General features: G+C 36.2%; 1 protein-coding gene and 1 long non-coding RNA gene across 2 annotated transcripts; one reads left to right on the plus strand and one right to left on the minus strand.

The window, feature by feature from the left end:
- Positions 1-52: 52 nt before the first annotated feature.
- LOC105677306 (uncharacterized) lies at positions 53-478 on the minus strand. Its single transcript, XM_012375841.1, has one exon. The coding sequence runs from the start codon at positions 476-478 to the stop codon at positions 53-55; it is 426 nt and encodes a 141-aa protein (XP_012231264.1).
- A 499-nt stretch (positions 479-977) lies between these two features.
- On the plus strand, positions 978-14,649 carry LOC105677321 (uncharacterized). Its single transcript, XR_010888802.1, has 2 exons — positions 978-8,267; positions 8,456-14,649. It is a non-coding gene; the product is annotated as an uncharacterized lncRNA (long non-coding RNA).
- Positions 14,650-22,793: the final 8,144 nt, after the last annotated feature.

Here is a 22,793-nt window from a genome sequence, read left to right on the forward strand (position 1 = left end):
GAGCCAGTCGGTTTCGGCGTCTTCTCCTTCGACTTGTCCACGATGGCGACGGTTAGGCACGTGACCACGTAACGCGGTCTGTCTGTTCCGCCATGTCTTCGAGGAGGTCGTCAGCACGAGTCGCTAAAATTATTTGTATCTGCGCTGACAGTCGTCCGAGCCATAGCGTGCGCAGGAGTTGATCGGGTACTGTGTTGCCCGCGAGCGTCCGTAGATGGCGCAGGAACTGCGACGGCTTCCTGTCGCCTAATTCCTCGCGTTTTAGTAATTGGCGAATGCGGTGCTTTCGCGAGTCGCTCAGCCGTTGAATTAAGGCTCTTTTTACCGCTTCGTACTTTCCGCATGTCGGTGGATTGGTTATGACATTTTTGATTTTCTTTATGTACTTTGTCTGGATCTGCGAGATTGCGTATGCGTACTTGGTCGAATCGGATGTTACCGCGCTTAGTAGAAACTGCTCTCTAATTGGGCGAACCATAGTTCCGGTTCCTCCGGCCAGAAGGGCGGTACCCGCACCGATACTCTGCCGATTTGTACTGCGTCGGCGCTTGGCGCCTCGCCAGTTTTCTCTGATTGGCTCATTTTTCTCGACCAGTCGTCGGAGTCACTAGTTTATGGGCGTAATGCCTTTTGGATGTGTTTGAACTGGTGAGAAATTGTGAGAACCAATTTAGTAGAAAATATATAATTTATTTTCTCTGTCAGAGAAGTTTGTACAAGTTATTATGTTTGAGAGTTTATTGCGCCAAAGGCGCTTTCTCGGCAAATGTGTAAGGCCGAAAAGTTAGAATAAAAATTGACGGGCTCGGTAAGATATTATCGGCCGCGTCTTAGTATACTGAACCGGTCCTAAAAAGGACGGTTCGATTGAAGAAGCCCGTTGTAACCCTTTCCCTGGTGTTGGAGGAACTCCATTCGGAAAGTGATCTTCCGTATTGCAACTGCTCTCCAAGCACGCCCTAGGCGGCGAGGTTTGGATTGCGACGAATCGAGTCTCCGGTGTGCCTTGTGGTGTGACCGTCTCGGCTCTCGGCGCTGCAGAGCTTTCTGCGAACCGAGGAGAGAGAGGTCTGTTGTATTGTGTTTCTTAATTTCTGCGAGTTCCGTTGACGTGTGCGATACTTCATTCCGCGGACGCAACATTTTGGGGGCTCGTCCGGGATAGCTCGTTCCTGTAAAATGACTTCGAGATCGGAAAGTGGAGTGAAAACAGGAAAAGTGTTGCGGAAAAGACTACGGCCAATGACTCCGCTTTGTCCTGTGGGAAAGACGACTTCCTCAGAAGCAACGGCGTTACAGATCGCCTTGCGAGAAATCAAACATCTACACGCCGATATATATATGACGTGCCCCTTTATCTGGTCCCTGTTCGGGCGCCATGAAACGGTACGTTTGTCTGCGCGGAATAGTTCGCCGGAATCAGAAGTTCGGTCGGTTGGGGGCACGTTAAAAAAATGCGTTGTTTTGTGTAATAAAAAATAACGAGGTTGGTAATTATATACTATCACTGCCTCACCTCCGATTTTGATCCAATTTGGCTCTTTCGACGCGTTTTTTTTTTTTTTTTTACTTTTTTTTTAAACTTTTTCCTCTCACAAAATTGTCGCTCTCCTCCGCGAGACGAGATATTTAGCGTCAAAGTTGACGACTTTTCAGGTTAAGAAACCTGCACTTCGATGAAATGGATATGTGCTGCGGTCATGCGCGCATGCGTACTAATAGAATTGTGCACGAAATACAAAATATATTTTCGATAATCATTAATTGTAAGTCGCAAACCCACGTTAAGTAGTATAATTATGAACCTTGCTTTGCGTAGACACAGGGTATTCCCCTGGAGGGGGGCGGACCCTCTGTGTAAAATAAAAATAACAAAACTTTCGTGCGTATTCCAGAGCGGCATAGATTGCTTGATCTATCAAAGTAGCTTTAACATTATATATTTTTGTGCAATCTAAACTAGCTTTAGCATTAAAGTAGCTTTAGATTGTACAAAAATATATAATGCTAAAGCTAGTTTGATAGATCAAGCAATCTATGCCGCTCTGGAATACGCACGAAAGTTTTGTTATTTTTATTTTACACAGGGGGTCCGCCCCCCCGGAGGGGGGCGGAATACCCTGTGTCTACGCAAAGCAAGATTCATAATTATACTACTTAACGTGAGTTTGCGACTTACAATTAATGATTATCAAAAATATATTTTGTATTTCGTGCACAATTCTATTAGTACGCATGCGCGCGTGACCGCAGCACATACTCATGTCGCTGCAATTCGTCAAAGTGACAGGTTTCTTAACCCTGAAAAGTCGTCAACTTTGACGCTAAATATCTCGTCTCGCGGAAGAGAGCGACAATTTTGTAAGAGGAAAAAGTTTAAAAAAAAAAAAAAAACGCGTCGAAAGAGCCAAATTGGATCAAAATCGGAGGTGAGGCAGTGATAGTATATAATTACCACGAGGTTTATTATTTAAGTTGAAGTTAGCTATGTACAGCCGTGTGGATACGGCGAGTATAAATGTGTGTTAAACGTGGCGCGTGTTACAAAATTATATTAGTTACGGCGGCGTAAGGCAGCGCGTAACGGTGGTCATACGGCGACGCGGAAGCGTCGGCGCAAGCGCGAGTGTTGTGGTTAGCTCTAGATCGCTGCGAGCGCGTGGATCGATACATGCGAGCGGTGTTGATTATTGATCAAACTGATCGATGATTCGGGCGCGTGCGCGGTGACTCGATGGTTGCTCGAATCGATTAGTCGCGATTGCCTGCCGGATGTAAGGACCCGATTTGAAGGGATGAAGACGGGAGCGAGGACGCGCGTATTGCTCGCGTCCTGCGGTGATCGGAAGTCGGACGTGGAGCCGAGTATTCTCGGCGGTATACGAGTATGCTCGTATGTAAGAAGCGGAGCCGAGTATGCTCGGCGGTATACGAGTACGCTCGTATGTAGGAAGCGAAGCCGAGTAGGCTCGGCGATATACGAGTACGCTCGTATGCGAGGATCGAGGCCGAATACTCTCGGTGACGTACGAGTATGCTCGCACGGAGGAACGAAGGACGGAGTACGCTCGGTCGGAATACGAGTATCCTCGTATCGAGGTCTAGAGCCGAGTATGCTCGGCGGAACACGGGTGTTCCCGTAACGTGTGGAAGCGGTTCCTGAAGCCGAGTATGCTCGGTCGGTGCACGAGTATGCTCGTGCTCGTGGGGTTGCTGGACATAAGCTCCGAGTACTCTCGGTGGATTGCGAGTGCTCTCGCAATAGGATGTTCGCTGGCGAGCAGCGAACAGGATCTGGTGAAAAGGCGTACAACCGGGCCTCTTTTATACCCGGCTGTCGCCCGACTGGCTTAGGATTGGCAAGCATCGGCGGCCTAGCCGGCGGACCTCCACCTGGTATTTTTGGGAACGGTCGGGTGTGGGCGACCGTCTGGCGATTGATCGCCGGTGTTTATGAAAATGTGTATCGGCGCTCGATGCGCCCTTTTTGGCTACGGATGATGTTCGGTCCGTAGCCGTGACGATGCATGCTGCATCGTTACAGGGTATAAGGGTGTCTTCCGACGCATGTATCGGATCGGTCTCTTTTGTACTTTGTTTGTGGGTCTCAAAACTTCCTCCCTTCAAAAGGACAAGAGCGACAAATCATTTTTAAAAAATCGTTCCAGGAACGTTCCAAACTTCAACCAGCTGAACAAAGTACAATTTGATTACGTAATTTCTTTGCAAATTTTACAGCACATTAATTTAATTTTTTATTTAATGACACAACACAATTTGACTGAACTTGAAATTGTAAAATGATCGAATTCCATGAATTTGTTATTTGTCCAATGGCTAGTTCGTCAACATTTATAAAACATTGGAGATGGTTATAAAGATGGAGCAAAATGTTTGAAGAATAAAGAGAAGTAAAATTTAACGATTGCTACTTTTTACATCTAGCTAAAGTCTTTAAGCTCTTGCTTTTATTATTGTAATATTGAATATTTCTGTAGGCCTATAACATAACGTTTTGTTTTAGAAATTAATAAATTCAAAATAAATTTTCACAGAAAAACGATAAATATTTGGGATTAATCAAAGATAAAGACGTTAAGACATATATTAAATTATTAATTAATGTCTATCAAGATAATATTTAATATATAATGTTTAGTGTCTATTTGATTTAATATTCCATTTTTTATGCTTTTTGTGTTTGTGTTAAATTAATTTTTTTTATAATGTTATTATCTATAAATAATATGTAACTGATAAAATATAAGTATTTTACATAATTTATATTTTATGAAATTTTACATAATAAAAAATAAAAATGAGACTTAATTATGCATTGTATATTGTTAATTGATATCTCAGTACAATAACCATTAACATTTTGTATTTAACATTTTTTAAATATCTTTCATGAAGAATGAATTTTTTACGAAGAAATATCTTTTTCACGAAAATATTAAAATTTTTTTGAAGGGTGCTTCTATCCTTAACAGATTTTAAAGATTCGACTATAAATACCAGTCGTTGATTTTTTAAAAATTATTGCGTTTCTGTTATATTACAGGTGTGTTAAATGAATAAATATGTCGACGTTTGAATGTGGAGATAGTAATAATCAGACAGAGGTACCCAAATTTATATTATTGAAATTATAACAGTTTTCTAGCCAAAACAAAAAATAGCTTTTTGATTAGGTTTATATGTATTATATTTCTGGAAAATTTCAGATTTTTTAGAAAATTTTAATTGCCAAACCTTTCTTGTATAGTTCTAGAGCACTTAGCACTCAAAGGATTAAAGACTTACCACATTATCAAAAATTTCTTTTATTTGTTGGGTTATATTTTTGTTTTTTTTCGGACGCACTAGTAAGTAAATAGTTCCTAATCCAAGATACATTCTGAGAAGTTTTTCAATTAACAGCTTCTCTAAAAACTCGATTTGGATTTTTTCCCGGTCCCGGTATACCCGAGATTCGAGGAGCAGTGAGGGTCGGCCTTCGGAGGTTGCGTTGTTGTATATTTTTGTTCTTTTTTGGACGCACTAGTAAATAAATAATTCCTAATCCAAGATACATTCTGAGAAGTTTTTCAATTAACAGCTTCTCTAAAAACTCGATTCGGATTTTTTCCCGGTCCCGGTATACCCGAGATTCGAGGAGCAGTGAGGGTCGGCCTTCGGAGGTTGCGTTGTTGTATATTTTTGTTCTTTTTTGGACGCACTAGTAAATAAATAGTTTCTAATCCAAGATACATTCTGAGAAGTTTTTCAACTAACAACTTCTCTAAAAACTCGATTCGGATTTTTTCCCGGTCCCGGTATACCCGAGATTCGAGGAGCAGTGAGGGTCGGCCTTCGGAGGTTGCGTTGTTGTATATTTTTGTTCTTTTTTGGTACGCACTAGTAAATAAATAGTTCCTAATCCAAGATATAGTCTGAGAAGTTTTTCTACTAATAGCTTCTCTAAAAACTCGATTCGGATTTTTTCCCGGTCCCGGTATACCCGAGATTCGAGGAGCAGTGAGGGTCGGCCTTCGGAGGTTGCGTTGTTGTATATTTTTGTTCTTTTTTGGACGCACTAGTAAATAAATAGTTTCTAATCCAAGATACATTCTGAGAAGTTTTTCAACTAACAGCTTCTCTAAAAACTCGATTCGGATTTTTTCCCGGTCCCGGTATACCCGAGATTCGAGGAGCAGTGAGGGTCGGCCTTCGGAGGTTGCGTTGTTGTATATTTTTGTTCTTTTTTGGACGCACTAGTAAATAAATAGTTCCTAATCCAAGATATAATCTGAGAAGTTTTTCTACTAATAGCTTCTCTAAAAACTCGATTCGGATTTTTTCCCGGTCCCGGTATACCCGAGATTCGAGGAGCAGTGAGGGTCGGCCTTCGGAGGTTGCGTTGTTGTATATTTTTGTTCTTTTTTGGACGCACTAGTAAATAAATAATTCCTAATCCAAGATACATTCTGAGAAGTTTTTCAACTAACAGCTTCTCTAAAAACTCGATTCGGATTTTTTCCCGGTCCCGGTATACCCGAGATTCGAGGAGCAGTGAGGGTCGGCCTTCGGAGGTTGCGTTGTTGTATATTTTTGTTCTTTTTTGGACGCACTAGTAAATAAATAATTCCTAATCCAAGATACATTCTGAGAAGTTTTTCAACTAACAGCTTCTCTAAAAACTCGATTCGGATTTTTTCCCGGTCCCGGTATACCCGAGATTCGAGGAGCAGTGAGGGTCGGCCTTCGGAGGTTGCGTTGTTGTATATTTTTGTTCTTTTTTGGACGCACTAGTAAATAAATAGTTTCTAATCCAAGATACATTCTGAGAAGTTTTTCAACTAACAACTTCTCTAAAAACTCGATTCGGATTTTTTCCCGGTCCCGGTATACCCGAGATTCGAGGAGCAGTGAGGGTCGGCCTTCGGAGGTTGCGTTGTTGTATATTTTTGTTCTTTTTTGGTACGCACTAGTAAATAAATAGTTCCTAATCCAAGATATAATCTTAGAAGTTTTTCTACTAATAGCTTCTCTAAAAACTCGATTCGGATTTTTTCCCGGTCCCGGTATACCCGAGATTCGAGGAGCAGTGAGGGTCGGCCTTCGGAGGTTGCGTTGTTGTATATTTTTGTTCTTTTTTGGACGCACTAGTAAATAAATAATTCCTAATCCAAGATACATTCTGAGAAGTTTTTCAACTAACAGCTTCTCTAAAAACTCGATTCGGATTTTTTCCCGGTCCCGGTATACCCGAGATTCGAGGAGCAGTGAGGGTCGGCCTTCGGAGGTTGCGTTGTTGTATATTTTTGTTCTTTTTTGGACGCACTAGTAAATAAATAGTTTCTAATCCAAGATACATTCTGAGAAGTTTTTCAACTAACAACTTCTCTAAAAACTCGATTCGGATTTTTTCCCGGTCCCGGTATACCCGAGATTCGAGGAGCAGTGAGGGTCGGCCTTCGGAGGTTGCGTTGTTGTATATTTTTGTTCTTTTTTGGTACGCACTAGTAAATAAATAGTTCCTAATCCAAGATATAATCTGAGAAGTTTTTCTACTAATAGCTTCTCTAAAAACTCGATTCGGATTTTTTCCCGGTCCCGGTATACCCGAGATTCGAGGAGCAGTGAGGGTCGGCCTTCGGAGGTTGCGTGGGGGTGCTACATCATAGCCTATCTAAGATAATTAGAAGGGATAAATAGATAGATAGTGCCAATCCACAGTCCCAATCGCTCCAGTATTGCGGTGAATTTGTGGCGTTGGCACAGCCATTTATGACGATTTCGTGTGTGGCCCCGACCACTAGCGGATCCTGATGTCGATAATAGGGGGGGTTTTGACCTGCTTTAATGCATTTTTTTATCAAGATTCTTGAAACGGATCCAGCAAAATTGATTTTTTTTAACTTGGAAGGGGGGGGGGGGTTAACCTCAAAAACTTCCCCCCCCTCCCCAAGATCCGCCAGTGGCCCGACTAATTCGCCACTATCACGCCCGAGTTGGTGACTGACAAGCTAGTCGGGGCCATAATAAGGCCCAGAGTGAATTTGTGCTAGGAATATCTACTGTACCTTTTAACGATCTTATTGTAAGTGATTTTAATTATCAAAGAATGTTACAACTATTAATATTTTTTTATTAACAATTTAATCGGCGAGACTATCATCCAACATGAATTATCGGCTTTCAAATTTTGAACGAAAACTAAGTTTTATCTATTTATTTCAAAGGGACGCTACACGGAAAGAAAGAATTTACTGGCACAACAAATTTTACGCTGTTATAATAAAAATATAAGTTATAAAAATATTTTGCTACAATAATGTAAATCTTGATATATCAAAAAATGTTTTTCCGTGTTTAAGAAGAAAATGTGAAAAAATTCTTAAATTGCTTTAAACATCAAACTAATATTGTGCACTTCTTTCTTTATTTTTTTATATTCAAGAAAATTTATTCAAATTAATATAAATATTTTATAATAATCAATCGTTATCTCATTTTAGACAACCCAAATTGAAACAGAAACTCTATTTTTAATTTTTTTTCGTATAAAGCATGTAGCTTTAAAATATTGCCTAATACATGCAATAATTTTAGTTTGCACATATCTCAAGCAATTTGATAAAGATACGGTGATAACAAAAGTGATGAAGCTCGAAATGCCTACACTTCAAGAAGTGCTGGAGGATAATGGTGGAAACGAAGATTTCTTGCTACATTATGTAAATTTCGGCAGTGGTTAAAACAACAAATTCATCTTCCTCAAGGTAAATATTTTTAAATTTCAATCGATCAGTTTTATTGATCAATATGCTAATTATCTAAAAATTTAAAAATATAGTGTAGTTTAATAATCCTGATATCCATGACTAATAATAAAAAAAACCACAATGTTTTATTTGTTATTTTTTCATTGAATCTTACATAATGACAAGCATTATTTTACATTTTACAGATATCTCCGACCAACAATTAAAATTTTTCATTTTTACTGTCAAATTTGATTTCGAAAAAGCCACAAAATGTTTAGATATGCTTTACACTCTTCATAATCTTATTCCTGAAATTTACGGTAATCTTGATCTTCTTAGTGATGATATAAAACTATACAACACATACTTGTAAGCAATTAAGTCAATTATAAGGTATTTTTAAATCTCTACATATAGCTTTGTATATTTTAAATGAAAAAAATATTATTAAAAATTTTAGTTTTGATTTTATTGTATAAAGTAACAAATATTAACAAATAATTATAAGAATTGCAAAAACGTATGCATAATAATTTGAAATCTATTTCTGTGCTTGCAAACACATATGAAATTTTAAATCACAATTTAAGACATTGTTTTAACGAGCGTTTATTTTGATTTATTGACAATAAACTCGTGAACTTGCTAAAACTGCAATAAAAAATTCTTCGTAACATTTGCAGAAGATGTTTGAGAGCACAGTACAAGAAAATTTTGAGCATGATGATAAGAAATGCTTTCACGATAACAGCTTAAAATACACCATTTAACACAGAGCATTTCTAGTAATTTATTAGATTGCTTGCGAATTGCTGCAACAAGTTGCATAGTCTGATGCAGGCTTTAGTTTGTGTTAAATAAATTTGGAAAAAAAAAATTTCCTTAGTTTGTTGTACAAAGGTTACATTATCATTTTTGTGATCGCTGGGCGGTCCTATCTCGCTACGCGCTCGTATTCGGTGGTTTTTAATAATTAATATCTCGTTAACACAGAGCATTTCTAGTAATTTATTAGATTGCTTGCGAATTGCTGCAACAAGTTGCATAGTCTGATGCAGGCTTTAGTTTGTGTTAAATAAATTTGGAAAAAAAATATTTCCTTAGTTTGTTGTACAAAGGTTACATTATCATTTTTGTGATCGCTGGGCGGTCCTATCTCGCTACGCGCTCGTATTCGGTGGTTTTTAATAATTAATATCTCGTTAACTTTTGCGAAAATTGCCGCTACCACTCTGGTTACCGTACCCCTCTCTGGTTACCGCTGTTACCGCTCTGGTTACCGAATCGTTGCAGTCACTGCCGATACACTACGAGTTACCGAGCTCCCGAATTGCGTGGAGTTACCGTTCAATTGAGCGTGCTCCCTCGAACATGGCGTGCTCGAGGAAAGTTCACGTCGCAAACAAAATATTAATTGAATGAAAATTTCAACGTATGAAGTAGGCGCGCAAAGAAATCAGCTTTTCTCATCGCGCAAGCTACTCGATCCACTCGTGGAGGAAAAGTAGTTGATTGCTACCTTTATTAAAGATTGCACGAGAAAAATTCACATGCAACCGACAACAACAACCGGTGTACAACTCCGTCGCCGACCGAACACCGATCAAGGGACAAATTTTGTTAACATTTTGATGCGTACTGTTGCACATAAATTTAGAATTAAACAATATAAAACCACTGCCTACAGACTTCAATCGAACCGTTCGAACGGAAACGGTTCGGTAGAGCGTTCATACCACGTTTTGTTGGAATATTTGAAACAATTTGTTACCCGTAAAGATTGGGAAGAGTATTTAAAATTTGCATGTTTTTCTTATAATACAAGTATGCATAAAGATACAAAATATACGCCCTATGAATTGGTTTTTGACAGAATTGCTAGAGTTCCGACCAGCAATCCGTCTTTAGATGATATTTGCAACGAAAGTTATGCTAATTATTTGACTGAATTGTTCTATCGTTTAAACGAGGTACAAGACAATGCTCGGAATAACTTAATTAAGTCAAGTCAAGAGATCAAAGATATATTATAATAGACGAATTAAGCCGTATAAGTTTAAAATAAGTGATCAGGTTTATTTATTAAAAGAGCCGAATAAAAACAAGTTGCGTGATTAGTATATCGGTTCTTACGATGTTATTCAAATAATGGGTAATGATAATGTTAAATTGGCGATAGGTTTGAGTAAGACTAGAATTGTGCACACTGATAAGTTGCGTATTGCAAAGGATGCACCCCACTCTACGGATCCCTCACCAAGGTGCATCAACGAAGACTTATATAACTGATCATTGGAACAATTAACAGCCAGTTCATCAAGGAAGAACTGGACGATATCATCATGAGGATTATTTTAATTACAATCCTGCTGCTCGTACTTCTTTGATTGGGACTCACCGGGTAATGGACTGCACGGGAAATGGACTAAATATAACAACACTTTCGCTCACCGATATTGGAGATTGCAACCCGGAGAATATTGAGCCTAATCGAGAAGCAGCTTACATCCAACTGCTTCAATTTTCTGATTTTTATCGTGTCGGGGTCATCCAGTGTTAGGTGGAGATAGACCGCATTATATATCACTGTGGAATGCACTCTCACGTTCCGATAGTGCGCAATGGACAAAGAAATTACATTCAAGAAGTTGGATCAATCGGCTGCTCCCGCCTTCACGAAACTAGAGCCGTTGTCATGGGGAATGGTATAATTGATCGAATTCCGCAAAATCGCACTAGCCGGCATAGTATTACTTTAGCCGGATCTGTCGCTATGGATGGGCGTTGTTCTGGTGCACAGTATACTGACGGATAAGGATCATGGGACAGCGTTGTTGTTCAAGCCACCGTTAAAGTTCAACTACACTCTTTTGAAGCTCCAATAAAAAGGACTTTAAATCTTGTAATACTACCATCGGGAACAACATGTGATGCTTTCGTGGGATACTGCATAGATTTAGAAGGAGGCGAATTGTAATGGCCCATCTACAGATAAATGCCATTTTAATCAATACGATATTCTTTACGAGGGGTACGCTACTAAGCTTACACCGCGAGACAACCAATCTACGCTTACAGTGTATGCGGTTACGACACACGGGACAATCTTTGCATGGGCAAAAACTACGGAAATTAATCTTTGTGGATATAGAATTTTTCACACTGAGCATTCGAAACTTTTTATTTTCGAGACTTAACAAGGAAAAACATTTAAAATGCGCTCCAAGACGTTTGTAGACAATTTGGACATATTCGCATATGTAAATTCCAAATTTGTATACATCGAGAAACACGTCTAAACCTAACTTTCAACCTTATATCAAGACATCATGGAACAGAAATGTGCTCTGGAAAAACAAATCCTAAAAAATGCACTTTCACTAGCCAGCATCGCTCCAGACAAGATAGCCTCACAAATTGTGAAAAATGTTCGTTACATGGCGGTAATCGCCGGTGATGTGTTTCACATTATTAAATGTGAGCCTGCAGAATGCAAAATCAGATACACGGAAGATTGCTACAATGAGCTTCCAGTCTATCATCGGAACATCCTCATGTTCCTGCTATCAAGGTCAAGGATTCTTTCTAAAACGAGAACTCGGCGAGACTGCAACGAACTCTTGCCTACAATGTACAAATTGCATAAAATTTCGTTTCGTACGGGACAACGTCCAACGGAATCGCTGCCTCTGCAGACTATTTAGCCTCTCTCCAATCCAAAATGGAAATATGTCAACTCTTCGTCGCTCGCTACCAGCGGAATTTACACAAACGATAATCTGAAACGACTGCGAAACCATATAATGTTTCCAGTCGAAAAGCCGTCAACTTTGCATAATTTGGTTCAAGGGGCAAACCGTTCCGGAAGCTCTCAATTTTGGATCTTCTGGACGAAAAATCTGTGGATCAGCTGGCTGAAAGCACCGATGAAAAATTTGAAGGAGCTTCATCAGTTTTGGATCCGCGAGCGCAGGAGTGCAGGAATTTTTATCATTATTTGAATAACAAAACTTGTTATTGATACGATCATCCACGGTTACGCTTTACATTCTGTTTATGGATGGAGCTTACATTTTTTTGGGAGCCATCTGGATCTCCATCACTCATCTATTATTACACCTGGATTGGCCGGCACCGATCAAAGGAAAGGAGAATTAAAACCAGGAATAAAACATGGAACCATCTGCTCTATCGTCTGTGCCGATCAATGAACAATCTCAAGAATCATCCTCCGGTAAAAATTGTAATCTGAGTGAACACAAATACTCTTATAAAGAGTTAAGAAAATTATTAGACGACTGTCCGTGCGACAATGTACCTCAGGTTAAGGTAGCGAAATAGCATTTCGAATTATTTTGTACTCTTATGTATGGTTACGTATATTTCATTTCTTCTTCACACATTTCATATCTTCTTTTTATATACTTATTTTGATAATTTTATGTATGGTCACATATATTTCATTATGTTTTTTAAATATATTTCGGTAATTTTATACATGGTTGCAAATATTGCAATTTTCCTTTTTTGCTTATGTTTTGGTTTAAAATATTGGATCATTTCTTTTGAATTTTACGTTTCATTATTTTTCTTTTGTATGCATACATAAACTTTGGTTCATGGTTCTAATTGGTGTATGTACAAATATTAGTGAATGGTCCAATATTTTATTTTAGGAGGGGAGGTGTAACGTCCCCATATTTTTGCGAGCAGATTTCCGCTCTTAAATTTTTGTTTAGACTTTCTATTTTATCACCTCTTGAGAATATCGCTCGCTGTATGAATTGCGCCTAACACATGTCGCCAGAAAGGCGCAACTCGAAACCTTTCGCCTCACATAAGCCTCTTGTTGCCTTTTAAAGCGTATGACTGTGAATTATCTTTCGTCGCTCTCAAATCTTAGGCCCGAATATTACCCACGGTTTTATATAAACCATACCACTCTCAAAACTTAGGCTCGGATATCGCACACGGCTTTATATAAACCATACCTCGAGCATCTGATATTCAAAAGCGCAACTAAATCCATATGCGGTCCTATTGCACACGGAAAAAAATGACTTAACAATAGCAGCAAAATTTCAATAGCTGAATCAAACTTACAATTAGTTGTAAGAGCTACCACCTTAGTGTCATGGCGCAGCTCTGGCTATTACAGATAAAAAACATTTACTGTGGCATAAAAATTTATTAGCTGAAATTAAAAGCATATATTAATACAGACAGCTAAAAAAGTAGCAGCGTAAATTTCTTACAATTCGTAATTGTTTCTGCGATGCTGCCATGCATAATTTTGGCGCATTAATCAGCATTGTTTACTTCGTTTCGTGCGAGTGTGTTCCTGCGTGTAATGGATGAAGATATATATACGTTATTAAAATATTTGGGTCTCCCAGTCTATCATTGATAGATTTAAAGATAAGTGCACTTCTCTCTTGTATATATCATCTGCGGTTTTTCATACTAACTTCTTTAACCTATGAGATGTAAAATCACCGGGATCATGCCATGTGGCACATGAAAAATCTGCATTATATGTAATGATAATGATAATATACATATCATATACATAGTAACTATGCTATTGTCATTAGAAATTATAGAATCGACATATCGGGAGGTAAGTATGCGCCACTGTAAAATCACGGCATGATCCCGGTGATTTTTTTTTGTGTCTTTTCCGGGTGGAATTCCGGTGACTTTACATTCTACAGGTCAGAGAAGTTAGCATGGAAAATCATAGATGATATACGGCGCGCGTGTGTGTGTGTAATTATAATTTGTTGTATCGTTTAAGGCCATTGAACGTTAAAAAGTTTTAGTTGTAACCGTAAGCATTACCAGGAATGATTATACAATCATAGCTAAAAATCTTAGCACCCAAAAGTTATTTAGTTCTGCAGCAAAGGATAAAGTAACATTCAACTAAGATTATGTGTCTCTAGCAGCAAAAATGTTATGCTATAGTACCTAAGTGCAAACAGCTAATAAATTTAGCTTGGGCAGTAACAGCATTAGCTGTCCTTATTTTAAAGACACATTTTAACTATCACAGCTATATATTAGCTCCTGCTGCTAATCTTTTTTTTCCGTGCATAGGACAAACCTTTGTCTCCAACGGTCCAGAGTGGTATAAATACGGACCCTGCGAAGTCGCCGCTTCAGTTTCGACTCAGTTTTGTTCTAGTTTCGTTCTAATTCAGTTCGGTTTAGTTTAAGTTCGGTTCAATTTATGCGCTTAGTACTTAATCCGCGAGTTGCGAGTTCCATTTCTAGAACATAAGTACTTATATCAATTTTATAAGAATTCGTATTTTTATAAGTTTATTTGAATGTAATCTCGTTCACTAAAGCAGTGTATTCTTGTTTCATTTATAATTACATTTATTTGATAAAATTTAGAATTCTATCTTTGATTTTAAACCCTTAAATATTATTCCAATTTTTGCGTGTACTCTTTAAATTATGGTAAATAATAAAAGGTACAGACGCGTTGTGCCGAAAATAACTCAAGTGTAGTGATCCTTTGATAATAAGACGAGCAACAACGATTTACCTGGAGATTCATCTCTACACGACTACCAGCTTGCTATTGGAACATTGATGCCGAACCATGATCTCTCACAGCTGAATTGATCCCGCACTGGTCTCAGGTACCATACAGGTCGACATCGGTAAGTCCGTTCTGAATTCATCTTATGCGAAAATATTTAAAAATAAATTCGACCGAGAAATAATGCTAGATACTAAAGTAATATCTCCGTGTCTTGATTCGAGTCTTAATTGTCGTTTTGTGTATTGTATTCTGGATAACGCTTGCCTGAATAAGAATACTAGTGCGATATTGTGTCTTAATTGCTATCACGATTTATCAGAATCAACGCGCAATAATTTTGAGCACGTCCTCGGACATCATTTAAACATTAGTTCTATTATTCCATTGGCAAAGTGTTTGTGACCAAAACGTATACTCAGCTATTTCCAGTGTGTCACTGTCTTGCGTGTTTTAACCATTTTGTAAATTTAATAAATCAATTAATTCGAGCAGGACAAAGTATTGTTAATTTTCCTGATCCTACCAGCGTTGTAATTGGCAAAGAGTCGGGGGTACGTTTTTTGGTTATAGCCAGTCTATTGAATTAATCGTTTAATTAATAAATCACTAAATTAATTCATGTGTGTGTGGGGAAACGTCGCGCTTGTCGGTCGCCGCGGTTAGAATATTGTTATAGATATTCTTTAGCTATTTGAATTCGCAAAACCAGTTACGTGAATCCTGCGGCAAAAGAGCGTCTTTGCAAGGAATGTATTACTAGCGAGCCGATCGAATATAAAAGGTTATTTGAAGTTTTAAATGATAGGCATTACGTATCCGTCGGCCGTCGCCGCCCAAGATTACATTGCATTATTTGCTATCTCGCGTTAATCCAACCGATTTCCGAGTGTCACGAATGTGAGGACAGATATCTTAATCATATACAAACACTTGCTGAGAACGGAGAAAGTTTTAATAATCAACGTGATCTGATGTTACTCCCTTAAATTTGGTCAGTGTCTATTTGGCAAAATTTTAATTTTATATTCTAATGGTATTTAGCGATTCTTTTTACGTGATTACTAGCGGAACGTGTTACAAGGTAATATGCAATAGACGTTCTAGCGTGAGATGTAAATTTTGTAATAAGCGGCTAATTTCAAGGTGTCCAAGATAAATTAATTATTAAAAGGCAAAATCAATTCAGCCTGCGATTAACCATTTCTACTCGGCTCGGTTGCAGGCCGCTTGTAAATTCCGACTGCGTGACAGCAAAAAACGGAAGATTACACACGTTATTTACAATGTTTGATTACGATTTTGTATTACGATTCTGTATTATTATGACATTCATATTGCTATGGTTTTACTCTGATTCATTATTCGTTTCTATATGATTTATTATTCATTAGAATATGGTTCTAATTATTGTTATATACGTTGCTTGCGAAGTCGCGACAAAATATCTATGCGATACTGCTTCCCCCAGGGTCGGATTTAGACCGTAGGGGGCTCCTAAGCACTGGCTTTAAAGAGGGCCTTTTTAACTTAACTAAACCTAACATAAACTAAGTTATGAAAAAGACACATATAGAAAACACAATAGACAAGTATGCATTAAAATTTATTTTAACATTTTTTCTGTATATAAAGATTGTTTATCTATTTAAAATTTTGTTTTCTGCTTTTAATTGTTGAAAATTGCTCAATAATTTCATTAAAAGATATAGCTCGTAATTTGTCGTTTTCCATGGACATTAATGTTAAATCTATTAACCTTTCTTGAGTCATTGTCGTACGCAAATAATTTTTTATTCGTTTTAATTTTGAGAAAGATCTTTCTCCAGAACAATTCGTCGCCATTAAAGATAAAAATAAACATAAAATTGCTTCCACATTGGGATACGCGGTTTGAATTTTATCTTGAAAAATTAATTGATATAATTGTTCATGACTTAAATATTTTTTTTTTTTGATAAACTTGTTTTACGTAAGTATGAAAATGTTTTATTTCGCTGGAAAAGTCATGTTGGACATTTTCTGGAAATTTCTGTTTTAGAAAGAGTAAATTTTTTTGGATTTTTTTTTCCAATGCATCTAAGTTTATCAAAAAAAAAAACATGTTAGATACATTTTTATCAATTAATGCTCTTTCTTCCAAATTTCTTTTCAGTGCATCAATCATTGGAATAAAAGACTACATTTTAAATTTATCTCTAGAAGAAAAATTTTCTGCAGCATCAGGGGCATTACCATCATTAACTTGCTTCCTTCTTTTTATTTTTCGTGTTTTCGCAGATTTATAATCAACATCAGGAAGTTTTCGTTTTGCCTGAGACTCGATGTCATCAAAATCTTTCCGGATATTTTTCACAAACTGAGATAGTGCAGAGTAAAGTTTTGCAGTTGTGCTTATTGTTATTTCTGCATTTTGGAGAGCTTTAGATGTTTTGTCGAACTCATTCAATAATTTTTCTCAAAATTCTAACATAAAGACAAATTCGAACTCCTCCATTATGTTAATCAGAGTAGAAGCTTGATTTCGATATTCTCCGCTTTCATTTCCATCTTCAGCAATATAGTACAGAGCAGCAATAATTTCATTGTAACCTCTAGCTATAGCTAAAGTAGCTTGTGCATGAGCATTCCATCTTGTATGTCAAAAAGTCGTTTAAGTTGTAAAAAATATTTATTTTGCTGCAAATATTCATTCAAGATTGACCAACGCTTCGGCGATGCTGAGAAAAATACATACCTACAACTCTTGAATGGTAGAAAAAAATCGGACAGCTTCAAGACACGAATCAACTGCAGAGCATCCAACGAGATTCAATGAGTGGCCAGCACATGGAATGTATATAGCGTATTCATTTTCCTCGCGAATTTTAGCTTGCATTCCCTTATATACTCCGGACATGTTAGCAGCGTTGTCATAAGATTGGCCTCTACATTTACTAAAATCGATTTAGCATTTATCTTTTAAATATTTTAAGACAATCTTTGCTAAATTTTCGCCAGTATGACTCTTTATGTCAAGATATATTAAAAATCTTTCAATGGGTAATCCACTATCCGGTGATACATATCGAATAATTACAGCCAGTTGGTCAATATGTGATAAATTTGGCGTTGAATCAACAGAGATACTAAAATACCCGGCAGTTTTTATATCTTGTAAAATCGATTCCTTAATTTTTAAGGCCATCAAATGGATGACTTTATCACATATTGTTTTAGATAAATAGGATGATTTTCCAGAACCGCTATTACCGTATTGTCCAATATGAGTCGCAAGAAATGGATCATACCTTGCAATCAGTTCCAGGATTCCCAAATAATTGCCATTATTTGGTGAGCCGAATTTTTCTTTACTTCCTCGGAAAGCTAAGCCGCGTTCTGCTAAAGTAGAAACGTCTATTATTATAATAACGTCTATTACTCGACGTAAAACTTGTTTCCAATATTCTTTTTCTTGGATAATTTGCATGCCAAGTTGTAAATCCAAATTCAATTCACGTCTCCTCGTTAAAAATGAAAACAGAGCATTTCTGTGGTCTTCAGAATTTTCATGTTGTTGAATACAAATTAGATTACGCCAGTCAATGAATCCTTCGTTTGCAAGAAATGTTGACGATGCAAAAAATATTTTACATACGAAACAATAAACACATTCCGTTGCAGGAGAGTAAACTAACCAATCTTTATCATACTTTTCTCCGTTAACTTTTATTCCGTGAAAAATATTTTTAGAGCAATATCGAGAAGCATTTGTGAATTCTCTCTTCAATTTATCAAATGGTCCATTGCGATGTTGACAGTCTGAAGGTCTCTTTTTAATTCAGTAATCAACATCCGTTTTAGACAAATGACTCCAAAGACCAACATCAAAACACTGAATATTTTGCAACGATTTTGAAAGGATATTATCATTATTGGTATTGGGCATGTCATTATCCATTTGATTTTTCTCAATTGCATTTGTAGATACTTCAGCTGTCTTTGAATTTAAATCAGCGCCTTCAAGCGGATCCTGCATGTAAATTCAAAATATAAATGCTACGTTATCTTTCATTCAATTAAATTAAATCACTCCAAATTTAAAGTGTTTTGTCAAGTGTATAAAATATGAAGTGTGTAAAATATGATGTATTGTCACGTGTGTAAAATATGGAATATGAAAGGCATAAATTCTTTTTAAAACGCTGGGCCGACAATTTTTTTTCTAAATTATTAACTTATTGTTAGTTAAATATTTAAACACAATACCTTTGAATTTAGGTTTTCAATTTCTTGCGATTTTTCCTTTGCACTTATAAAATTTGTAATTTTTGTTAATTTTTTTCGAGCTTCTTCCAGTTCTTGCTTTCTTTTTCTTTTTTGAGAGCCACTTTCGTATACTCTTTTCATTGTTAATAAACGATTTCAGAATAATAAAGAAGTATCCGCGATTATGCGATTTCAAGTTAGAGCACTTGACCTATTCTATTCGCGGATTGTCTTCTTGTTTTTTTTCGAGATTTTTTATTTTTACGCATGCCGCATGCAGCATGCATTAAAACAAAAGATCTCGAAAAAGACAAAAGAAAAACAGTGAAATAGTTTGTTAAAAGTTGTACGCAATGATACGTAACGATAGCGAAATCGTCGTTAAAAGTTAGAGAATCGCTCTACTGCAACGGGATGTATGTATTATTTTCGTATGTAAAATATTTTCTGCAGTGATTTTATTAAGACTTTATAGAGGCCCCTGCAGATTTATCTCTAGTAATACAAAAATGAGAAAATATTTGTATGTATTGTGATATTGAAAACGCATTTTTGAAATTTTTTCCGTCAATTTAATACTCGTATGAAATTAGTTGTATGGAACCTTTGAGGCCCCTGCTGGCGCGGAGCCCTAAGCAATTGCTTATATTGCTTATGCCAAAACCGGCTCTGTATACATGCACGAACAACCAGCACAGGTTTCTTTTACTCCCTATATTCTTAGTTTCATATACATATGAGTTCACTCTTCTTTATATGAAACTTTGCACAAATATGATAAAATAAAAAACTGTCACGTTTATTCATCGGTTTTATTTTTAATGATGAATATATGATTTATAACGGGTGCATTCAGAAAACACAACGGTTGTGTGAGTGCTCATCGCCATTGGAGTATTCTATCAGATCTTTTAAAGCCAAATCAACGTCGAATGTTCACAAGACATACACAACAGTTGTGCAACTGTTGTGTTTTCTGAACGCACCCAATGATGAGTTTATAGTAGATAAAATTCAAATATAGAAACTTTAGAAACTTAAATTTTACAAATACCTTAATTATTTAAAAAAATTTTTTCACGATTTGTCTTGATTTTAATCTCTTAGGTGTATACGCTGTCGATATCTTTGTTTAGCTGATCGTGATGCCTCCGATACGTTAAATTTAAATTCAACCGTTATTACATTTAAATGTACGGAAGCAGCATCTAAAATAAAAATACTTTTTTTAAATAATTAGCTAATATTTTAAATAATTTTCTGATTGATTTAATTATAAATTTATTATAGATTTATATAAAATATATTTTGGAATATAAAAATTTTCTAAATACGTTTATATACGCAAAGGGCCAACTTTAAGGCCTTACATCTAAATAATTATTAGGTACTTAAAATAAAAAATTCTAAATACCTTTATTACTTCATTTTTCGAGATTTTTACTGCTGTAATCTTATTTTTTATGCTTGAATTAAGATTACAACAGTAAAAATTGTAAAAAATGATGTAATAAGGGTATTTAGAATTTTTTATTATAAGTAATAACTGTTTAGATATAAAGACTTAAAATTGGCCCATTGCAGGCTATAATTCAGACGATTACTTGTTTGTGAGTTGCACATGCAATAGTATTAGTATCGCATATGCAACTTACGAGAATTTTCATATTGCAAACTTATTGTCGTTAAATTATATAAAATATAATTTTATCGTAGACATACCATATAAAGCATCAATTATTCGTAGATCCGATAATTTTTCCTTTGTAGAGCGGTTATTATTATCTTTGCCTGTCCATGTGAATAATAGAGCTACATTTAAAAATCTCTTTAAACGCCAAATGTATAATTTCTCTTACATTTCGTCCTCCAATGGACCCAAGGTATTCTACCTATTATAGAAAACATGCATTAACGCAATAAAATATTGATTCATTAAAAAGATAAGATCAAAAAATTATTATTATTTTAGTATATTCTGAATCGTTTGATTGATTGAACTCTAATGCTATTTCAATAGTTTGAAACGGGATTATATTTGGTTTCGCAGATTTTTTATTAACTATTTTTCGATGTGAGCATTCATTCGTCATCCTGTTAACAGAAAAATTAAATAAAGTGTTAAATACTCGATAATGTTCTAACAAGACATGTTTCTGAAATTCCTTACATTTTAAATAATGAGAGAGAAGTATTAAATAAACCTTAAAATTTATTAGTGCCACGGATGATTCCTGTCTTATATAAGAATTTCAAAAAACGAATAAAAAATTACATTATGGGGACGAAGAATTACTGGAAAAGATAGAAAAAAGTATCGTAAACACAAGTCTATTAACATACAAAAAAACACACACAGGTAAGCTATTTTTAAATTATTAAAAAAACTGTTTAATTACCTGAATTCTGTCATTACGTTTTTCATACATTCCATTACTTGCATTTTAATAGTATTTATAATATCAATATTTCCCTGTAGAGTATTCTGATGGCACGTTATGGTGGAATTAAGATGTTCGTCATTAGAAGTGAGTATATCATTAGGTTGTGTATAAGTGACATTATTATGAGTTATTGGAACTGATAGCAAAGTCAGTGAAGTCTGAAATTCACATAATGTTAAAGATAAATAACATTGAGGTGAAGGTATATAAGATTGAAATAAAGGTGTATAAGAGATTAAAGGTGTATAAGAAGTTAATGGTAAATCGATCATTGAAGTAGTTAACGGAAAAGATAAAGTTTGAGATTCAGATATTGTTTGAGAATTTGCAAATGATAGATGTTTAATTGTTGAAGAACATAACTCAGGTAGCACATGTTCGTTTCAGAAACGTTTCACAAATGTTTCTTTGAAATGTTTTATAACGGTTTTTAAAAACGTTTCTTGTTTGTTAAAATGTCAATCCGAAAAACGTTAAGAGAAATGTTATTTTTCCGACAAGAAATGTTTAAGAAACGATTAAAAAAACGTTTTTTTTATCCACGCGCGAAAAAGATGTTTTTTTTCTCACGGAATTAATAAAATAATACATTCATATATAAATAAATGTATTGTTGTGTATATACTATATATACAGGGTGTCTGGCAATAATCGCCCCACCGATCATATACAGGTAGAGGAGGTCAAATCGAGTAGAAAAGTCCTTTACCATTTTTTAATTTTCATAATAAGTACTGAGTAATTAACGAAAAAAGATCGGCGAATCCGCGCGAGTAAAGCGCGCACGGTGAGAAGGACATCCCACTGCTATGCGATCACTAGGCGCGCGATGAAGCGTTGGGAGGAGCGCTCTACAAATGACAATGGCAACATACGAGCGGCGCGTAACGCTAGATCCTTGTGTCCTAGTGATCGCGTAGCAGTGGGACGTCCTTCTCACCGCGCGCGCTTTACTCGCGCGGATTCGCCGATCTTTTTTCGTTAATTACTCAGTACTTATTATGAAAATTAAAAAATGGTAAAGGACTTTTCTACTCGATTTGACCTCCTCTACCTGTATATGACCGGTGGGGCGATTATTGCCAGACACCCTATATATATATATGTATATATATAAATATATATAAATATACTTATTATAATAATAATAAATTATATTTTTTTAATCTAGTGATTCGAATCAAATTATATTCATGACATTTAAATTCATCAACCAATTAAAAGGTGACCAGTTGTACATCAGCGTTCTCACATGCGCGAGAATTTAGTACGTAGAGTTCGTTGTTATATATTTGA

This window comes from Linepithema humile, chromosome 2 (assembly GCF_040581485.1).
Source record: "Linepithema humile isolate Giens D197 chromosome 2, Lhum_UNIL_v1.0, whole genome shotgun sequence".
Classification (NCBI taxonomy): domain Eukaryota; kingdom Metazoa; phylum Arthropoda; class Insecta; order Hymenoptera; family Formicidae; genus Linepithema; species Linepithema humile.